The 9,262-nt window shown below is 43.1% G+C and overlaps 1 protein-coding gene and 1 pseudogene across 1 annotated transcript in view; one reads left to right on the top strand and one right to left on the bottom strand.

The window, feature by feature from the left end:
- Gabarapl2 (GABA(A) receptor-associated protein like 2) overlaps positions 1-3,927 on the top strand; it is a 13,906-nt gene extending 9,979 nt beyond the window's left edge. The window contains exon 4 of the mRNA XM_005403439.2: positions 3,302-3,927. Coding sequence (XP_005403496.1) covers positions 3,302-3,392 — 91 coding nt within the window. The 3' untranslated portion in view covers positions 3,393-3,927. The remainder of the gene's footprint in view (positions 1-3,301) is intronic.
- Positions 3,928-4,671: 744 nt separating this feature from the next.
- The window catches only part of LOC102018399, an 8,598-nt pseudogene continuing 4,007 nt past the window's right edge, over positions 4,672-9,262 (bottom strand).

Genomic DNA, 9,262 nt, shown 5'->3' with positions numbered 1-9,262 from the left:
TTGTGAGTTTGAGACCAGCTACAAAGTGAGCTCAAGGCCAGCCTGAATTGCATAGTGAGACTGTCTGAAAAAGACAAAACAAAACAAAAAGATAAGAGGGTAACAATGGTTAATACTTTACATATTGTTATCTTTAAATTAGTTACTTAGAGTACAAGATATCAGCATTTAATTGTCCAAACAATATTAGCATAAACCTTTCTTTTTAGTGAACTAAGAAATTACTAGTATGAATATCTTAACTATCTTTTATACATATATATATATATTTGCTTTTCCCTTCTTTTCTCCATACCCTCATCCCAGTTTCTCTTTGCTTTTGAACAGTTTCTTTCCATTTGACAATATCTATTGTACATTTTGGATCTTACTCTTTCAGCTTCTCACACTAGGGAGACAATACAATGTTTACACCTGTGCATCTGGTTTATTTCACTTAGGAGTATGGTCTCTAGTTGCATCCATTTACCTATAAAAGTCTCCTGTTTATCCTTCTTTATGGCTGAGTAGTACTCCATTGTATAAAAAACCACATCTTTTTTTATCCATTCCTTGGTTGATGGGCATGGGTTGTTTCCAAGATCTAGCTATGACAAATTGTGCTGATATAAACATGGGTGCACACATATGGCTGGTATGATGTTTCTAATTCTTCTGGGAAATACCCAGCAGGGGAATAGCTGGGTCAAATGGGACGTCCAATCCTCGTTTTTTGAGGAATCTCCACACTGATTTCCACAGTGGTTGCACCAGTCTACACTCCCACCAACAGTGGAGAAGGGTTTGTTTTTTTCCCACAGACCCTCCAGCATTTGTCTTGGTTGATTTCTTGATGATAGTCATTCTTTCCAAAGTGAGATGGAATCTCAGTGTTTTTTTGTTTTTTTTTTTTTCTTTTTTTCTCAGTGTTGTTTTAATTTGCATCTCTCGAATGACTAGTGATGTTGAATGTTTTTTCTTTTCTTTTCTTTTTTTTTTTTTTTCCCTGTACCGGGAATCAAACTCACAACCTTGCACTTGCCAGGCAGGCACTGTGCCGCTGAGCTAAATCCCTAGCCCCTGTTGAGTGTTTTTTCATATATTGATTTGCTGTTTGTATTTCTCCATCTGAGAAGTATATATTCATCTCAGGTGCGTATTTTTGGATTGGGTCTTTAAATTTGAGGTGTCTGATATTTTTGAGTTCTTCATATGTTTGCAATAGTAATCCTTTCAGGAACAGCTGGCAAACATTTTTTTCCCACACTGTGGGTTGTCTCTTTACTCTGTTGGTGGTTTCTCTTGCTGTGCAAAAGCTTTTTAATAAGATGAGATTCCCAGCTGTTGATTCTTCGTGATAGTTTCTGTGCGATAGTAGTTTTATTCATAAAGTCTTTGCCTACACCAGTGTCTTCAAGGGTTTTACCTATTCTGTCTTCGAGCAGATTTAATGTTTCTGTTTTAATATTTAAGTCTTTGATCCATTTTGAATTTGTTTAGTGTTAATCTTCAGCATGTGTAGAGCCAGTTTTTGCAGGACCATTTATTAAAAATGCTATCTTTCTTGCAGTGAGTGTGTTTGGCGTCTTTGTCAAACATAAGGTGGCTGAGTATGTCTGGAGTTGTTTCTGCATTTTCTAATCTGTTCCATTGATCTTTAGGTCTGTTTTTTTGTTCAGGCAGCACTGTTTTCATTGTTTTTTTGAGATAGGGGTCTCATTTTGTAGTACAGGTTAACCCTGAACTCACTGTTTAGCCAAGGCTGCCTTTGAACTCACTGCAGTCCTCCTGGCTCAGCCTCCTGAGTGCTGGGATCACAGGCATGCACCACCTTCCCTGGCAGCACTGTTTTTATTGTATGAGATTCTGTGTTGTTGTTGTTTTTTTTTGTTGTTGTTGTTTTTGTTTTTCTCCGGTACTGGGAACTGAACTCACAACCTTGCGCTTGCCAGGCAGGCACTTTTGCCGCTGAGCTAAATCCCCAGCCCCTGTATGAGATTCTGATGACAGGTCATCTCACCTCAGATTCATATTCTTCCATCCTCGAATTGTTACTTAATAATTTACCCACGTAGCCACCTGAGCTCAGCGTGCAAACGAGGCAGAAAGAATAGAGAAGGAAAAACACCCCTTATGAGACAGGGTCTTGCTGTGTAGTTTAGGCTACGCATGAACTCACTGTATAGCCAAGACTGGCCTTAAACTTATGGTGATTCTCCTGCCTCAGCCTCCCAAGTGCTAGGATTATAGGCCTGTGCCACCATGCCTGGCTAATCTAAGCATATTTGTGACCTGTCTGGGCCAGTGACCTCAGATCAGCATCTTACCCTGCCACTTGTGTCACACTCCTGCTTAGCATACATTTGCATGTCCTGCTCATCTCAGATAGTACAGTCACATGGCCAGAGCTGGCATGGGGTTGCAGGTGTTACTAGACTCACTGGGAGCCAGGACAACTCAGTTTCATGGCAGCACCAGATTCGGTCTCCGCGGCAATCTGTTTTATGTCTTCAGGAAGCCAGCCTTCCCACCCACGTGTTTAGTGTAAGAAACCTCTATTTCTGGAGGGCTGTTTGGATCCCAGATGCAGTGGGAGCTTTTACACACAGTGTTTAAGGGAAATAACTTCTCTTCGATGGTGCTGACACAGATCTGTGGGGGCACAGTTTTGCCTAGGGAGTTACCACAAGAATGACCCACTTGTGCCTGTCACATTAAGTCCAGATGACAAATCTTCAAATAAACCCGCCTGAACGAGCTCAGAGAGCCCCATCTGCTGTTGTTACGGGGTCCCTCATCCCACATAGGCTCTTCATTTTGCTTAGTTTTTTCTTTGTCCCGTCTAAAAGACATTCAGGGTTAACCAGGCAGAGCCCCATCAAGGAGCTGGCTTTTTTCTTTTTTAATGGATTGACGTGTAAGGGTGAGACAAATGGGCCTGCTTCCAGGATAGGGAATGGAGACTTTGCTCCTGGGTTCTGGGGGTTTGTTTTTTTGGAGTGGCGCGGTTGAGACAGAGTCATTATGCAGTTCAGACTGGCCTTGAATCACGGCTGTCCTCCTGCCTCAGCCTTCCAAATGCTGAGACGACAGGTGTGTGCCACCATGGCCACTTTTACGTGTAGTTATATCTACGGACTGCTAATCTTCTCATGGCTCCAGTTCCCTTCCTAACGCAGATTGCAGGGTACAGCAGGCACTGATATCTGAATAATTTTTATTGCCTGCCAGCAAGGATCAAACTCCTCATCCTCAGGCCAGCTTTTTCCTCCTGACACCCTGACTCAGTTTTCAATGATTATGTTTTTCTTTCTCTTTCAAGCCTCACTATGGGACAGCTTTACGAGAAGGAAAAGGATGAAGATGGATTCTTGTATGTGGCCTACAGCGGAGAGAACACTTTTGGCTTCTGAGGGCCAGCGCTGGGCTAAGTGCACCGTTCCTGCTTGTGTATCTTGTAAATAGCCGGCCGTTTTCAGTTGTTCCACCAACCTCTCCACATAGACCTGTTAGTGCATTTGTAACTGGATTTATTTCTTAATATATTGGAAGATTTGTTTCCTTAGACTAGTAAATTATCATACAGAGTTTTATTTTCAGTTTTCTTTTGTGCACTGTCCTCATGGCTCTGTTCTCCAGGGAACTTGTCCTCTGGGAACAAGTGACGTAGTTTTCTCTGGGAATCATGTAACGAAGGTGTTTCCATAATGCAGTGAGGTAGGTGCAGTGTTCAAGGGAAAGGGAAGGAGATGATGCCTCTATTCTGGATTATGTTTGAAGTGTTAGATGGCTAAGTATTGAAAGCATCCAAATTAAATCCTTAGCAATCAGGACACTTGCTTCACTAGATTTTGCCAACTGCCAATCATGTTGGACTGAGCTAATCTGTTCCTCTTTCTGAAACTATTAAGGTGAATAATTAACAATAAAATTTCCTCTATAAAGGCATTGCAGTGTGACCATGTCCTTTATTCACCTTTGGATGGGTCAGAGAAATGGCTTCTATATTTGTCAGAGCACAAGAAGAGCTTGTGTTTGGATGGGAAACAGTGACTTTTGTCATAAAAAGTGACATTTTTGCTGGGCATGGTGGCACACGCCTGTAATCTCAGCACTTGGGAGGCTGAGGCAAAAGGATAGCTGCGAGTTTGAGGCCATCCTGCCTTACCACACAGTGAGTTCAAGGCCAGCCTGAACTCTTATCACAAGACCGTGTCTCAAAAATAAATCAAAAAACCCAAAAACTTACAGGGGAAGGAGGGGACTTTTTGAATGGTTAATATATTCACATGGTCCAGGTATTAAGACTATATAAAAAGGTATTCATGGCCAAGTATTGCTCCCACCGCTGTTTTCTGATCTGCCCCTTGTAGGGAACTGGCTTCTTGTTTCTTTTCAGTATTTGTTAGAAGTACAGTTAAGTTTGAATATATACCTTATTTTCTTTTTATTACATAAAAGAAAACATGCTGACACATCGCTTTTTCAGTGAACATTTCACAGCCTATTCAAAGCCTGTTGAATCAGTTTCTACATCAAACTGATACACATCTTTTCCTTTTTTTGTTTTTTTTGAGACAGGGTCTCACTGTGCAGTTCAGGCTGATCTTGAACTCACTTTGTAGTGCAGGCTGGCCTCATACTCACAACAAGCTTCCTGCCTCAGCCTCCCGACTGCTGGGATTACAGGTGTGCGCCACCATGCCTGGCCCTTTTCTTTCTTAAAGACACATTTATTCAGTATCATGATCAGATTATTACATTTAGCAATCACTGGTGCAAAAGAACCCCCAGTATACATTAAAACCCTTTGTTGGAATGCTTTACTTTCCCCAGAACAGAACTAAAATAACCCGTTAAACAGTAACAAATACAGTCCTCGAGACTTTTGCCCGTACACGTGAGTGTTATCTAAAACACGTCGTCTTTGTAGCAGCGAGACTGTCACCACTGCGTGGCTGAGTTCACAAACGTGTTGTACCGTGTAGCTTCCCTGTCACTCCTGGGGCTGTTTTCTCCCACTTTGTCCCTGGCGGTATTAAACCTGCCACTGCCCTTGCTACTGCTGCTGGAGCTGCTGGAGCCACCTTGATTTCATGGTTTGGCAAAGTGTTGGCCTCCACCCCCACAGGGCCTGGACCTTCTGCCTCCAAAGTTTCCTCCCTTCTTGGGTCCCAAATTTGGAGATGGTTGTAACTGCCAAAATCACTGTGGCTTCCACCACCTCTGAAATGGCTCCCATCATCAGCAAATCCACGGTAGCCACTCCCACTGCCACCATATCCACCCCCACTACGCTGCCACCAAAGCCACCTGACCACTGAAGTTTCCTCCATGACCAAAGTTATATTGCCACCAAAACCACCTCCACGAGCACCACCAAAATGTCCAGAACCACTTTGACCTCTGGCTAGATGAAGCAGCAGCCCTCTCCCGCTCTGACAGGCCTGTCTTCCTTCACAGTTGTGGCCGTTCACAGTATGGTATTTCTGAATGATAGTCTTATCCGCAGAATCATGGCCACCAAAGGTTACAAAAGCAAAGCCCCTCTTCTTTCCAATGCTTCGGTCAGTCATCATTTCAACCCCTTCACTTTTTCCCTGCTGTTCAAAATAGTCTTGTAGGTGTTCTTCAGTATCTGCTTTAATGCCACCAAAAAGATCTTTACAAAGAAGTGGACACCTGGTCTTCGAAAACCTTCAATTTTTTTTTTTTCTGGTACCGGGAATTGAACTCACAACCTTGTGCTTGCTAGGCAGGCGCTGTGCCGCTGAGCTAAATCCCCAGCCCCTTGAAAACCTTCGAGACAGCTCCTCTGGCTCCACACACTACCATCCACCTTGTGTGCCTTGTATTCAGTGCAGTATCCACCTCCCCAGTGGCATAAGTGACACACCCAAGTCCCTGAGCGCTTGCTGTTTGGATCTCATTGCCCCCAAGGCCATGGGTGATCCCCGTTCCTCACAGTGGCTTCCAGACCCTCATTGGTTGCTTTGGGGCTCAGTTCTCTGATGAAGAGCTCTGCGGCTGTTCTGGCTCCTTAGGAGACTCCGACTTACACAGGACCACATTTGGAAGACAGCCTTCACCAGCGCTCCTTCAATAGTGCCCACAGGCAGCAAACATTCATCCTTTTATATCTGCCTGTATTTTTAGTGGAACTTTCTCTTTTTTTTTTTTTTTAGTTGAGACACACTGTCGCTCTGTAATTGAAGGTCCTGGCTGGCTTCGAACTCAACACAATCCTTCTGCTGTGGTGTTTTCATACACACAATATATTTCGGTTGTATCAATCCTCCCTCAATCCTCTCCCCCTTATTACCTTCATCATTTCTTTTGAGACAGGTGTTGCTATGTAGTTAGAATGGCCTTGAACTCGTGGCAGTCCTGCCTCAGCCTCTCGAGTGCTGGGATCGTAGGTATATGCCTTCACCCCTAGCTAGCAGACCGTGCTTTTTGTTTGTTTTTGTTTTTTAATAAAAAGATCTTTGAAGAAGGACTCTGGCCTGACTTGCATTACCAGACAGCACTGCCCGTCGGGATGGGGGGCAGGAATGGTGACTCTTTAGCCACGTAAACAACAGAGTTATGTAGAAATGGAGGTGGGTGGCTTTCCAAAGGCATTTAGATCTATATTTCATGACCACAAACCCACAAATGCAACTGAGAAGAGACAGGAAAGAGAAGAGCAAGTGTTAGTGAAGCTAATTGTTTTTTAATAGCATTGCTGAGCATCGCTGGATACCAGGTATTTACATGCAGGATCCCTGCTGCAAGGGGGAGAACCGAGAGACCCAGGGAGATTCAGGAGGACAGACACCGTGGGCAGCGTCACTGTGTGTTTGGAGTTACCAGGTGCTGCTCTGGAGGACCCGGCCTTATTTGGACTACAACGGCCCCCTGGGGCAGGGATGGCAGGCAGGAATGGGGAGCTTGTCCTTAGCCATGTGCATAGACGGTTATCCTATGCTGGAGGAGGGCCCAGGTATAAATAAAGCGTGACACGCTGCAGGTGCATGCACTGCGCCGGGAGCCCACACAAAACAAGTGATGTCAGAGCGCTGCGGAACCAGGAAGGAAGTAGGTATGAGCTGCAAAGCAAACCATTGAAAAAAGCAGCTTTGTCTGAAATAACACTTGATAAAGGCAGATTTGACCATTTTGTCTTTAAGATGCGGTATCTAGGCCAGGCATGGTGACACATGCCTGTAATCCCAGCACTTGGGAGGCTGAGGCAAGAGGATCGCTGTGAAGTTCGAGACCAGCCTTGGCTACAAAGTGATCTCAAGGCCAGCCTGACAAAAAGCCCCCCTCCCAAAAAAAAAGATAGGTAGAGATAACTTATTTTTTATATATGGTACTGGGAATTGAACTCAGGACATTGCACTTGCCAGGCAGGTGCTGTGCTCCTGAACTATATCCACAGCCCTAATAGATAACTTTTAAAAGTTAAAAATAGCATTTCTTCTAACCCTAATCCTTACAGGCACCAGACTGATAAGGTTTTATAGATGAATTTTGTCAAACTATGTAAGCAACTCCTTTTTTTTTTTTTTGAGATAGGGTTTCAATATGCAGTTCAGGCTGGACTTAAACTCACTTTGTAGCCCAGGCTGGCATCAAACTCAGCAGAGAGCCATCCTCCTGCCTCAGCCTCCTGATTACAGGCATGCACCACCACACCTGGCAGGAACTCCTTTCTTAAACTGTTTCAAAGGTTAGGAAAAGAAAATAGTCACAAGTTCATTTTGAGACATCTCAGTACCAAGGTTTTGTGAAACAGTACATGAATAAATAATATAGATTGATTTTATTTACTAACAAAGAGAAGTAAGTAGGCTAACTGTGACGGTGCATGCCTGTAACCCTGGCACTTTGGAAGGCTGAGGCAGAAGGATCACAAGTTCAAATCCAGCCTGGGAAATTTAGCAAGACCCTGTCTCAAAAAACAAAAAAGGGCTAGGGATAGAGCTCAGTGTAAAGGCCCTGGGTTCCATCCTCAGTACTGAAAAAAAAAATGTGAAATGTGTTATAAATAAACCACAACCAGATTCCTAGGTACTTATGAGTTACCAAACCTGAGTCAAGAAGATACAAAAATTCTAAATAAACCAATATCAGTTAATGAAACTGAACATGTAATTAAAAACTTACTAACAAAAGCCCAGGCCCTGATAGATTTGCTGCTGAATTCTACAAGAAGTTTAGAGAAGACCTAATACTAATACTTCCCAAACTCTAATGAAATTGAAAGGGGAGCAATACTCCCAATTTCATTCCTGGAAGCAAGCATTACCGTGATACCAAAACTAGAGAAGGACCCAGCTAAGAGAGCTACAGGCCAATCTCCCTAATGAACACAGACGCAAGAATCCTCGGTAAGATACTGGCAAACAGAATCTTGGGAACAGCCCAAATACCCATCAACTGGTGAATGGATAAAGAAGATGTGGTTTTCTTTTTTAAACAACGGAGTCCTACTCTGCCATAAAAAAGGATAAACTTGAGACATTTCTAGGTAAATGGATACACCTTGAGACCATACTGTTAGGTGAAATAAACCAGACACGTGTGCGAATGCCACATTGCTTCTCTGGTGTGAGAAACCAAACGTATGAATACGGACCAAAATGTGTAATAGATATTGTGAAATAGGAGGTAAACATTCAAATGGGAAGGGGAACAAGGAAGCGGGGAGGGGGAAAGAAGGAAGGGAAAAAAACAAGAAAAACTGGAAACAAAACATATAAATAAGGTGAAGAGAGGTTGAAGGGAGGGTAGGGGAATGGGAAAAAGAATCAAAATATATCACGTACCAGTACAAATTCCTTATAATGAATATGATCATTACAACTAAAATGCACCAATAAACTTAATTAATTAAAAATAAATAAATGAACCATGACCAGGAGGACTTAGCCTAAGGATGGGTTATATAGTTCATCGCTCCATCTGCTAACAGCATATACTACACTGACAATTGAAGGAGACAGCAGTCTTATTTTATAGGTTAAGAAAATGCACCTGAAACAACTCAAAACATATACATAATTCTAAAAAATCTTTTAGCAGACTAAAATGGCGGCTTTAACTTGGTAAACGGAGCTCATAAAACTCTATGATAGAAATGCATATTACCAGGGCTGGGCGTGGTGGCGCACGCCTATAATCCCAGCACTTGGGAAGCTGAGGCAGGAGGATCCTTGTGAGTTGGAGGCCAATCTGGACTACAAAGAGAGCTCAAGTCCAGCCTGAACAGCATAGCAAGACCCTGTCTCAAAAA

The sequence above is a fragment of the Chinchilla lanigera genome, unplaced genomic scaffold (assembly GCF_000276665.1).
Source record: "Chinchilla lanigera isolate Chin_1 unplaced genomic scaffold, ChiLan1.0 scaffold00083, whole genome shotgun sequence".
NCBI classification, from domain to species: domain Eukaryota; kingdom Metazoa; phylum Chordata; class Mammalia; order Rodentia; family Chinchillidae; genus Chinchilla; species Chinchilla lanigera.
The sequence above is the reverse complement of the archived record's forward strand: the minus strand, read 5'-3'. Positions and strand labels throughout refer to the sequence as shown.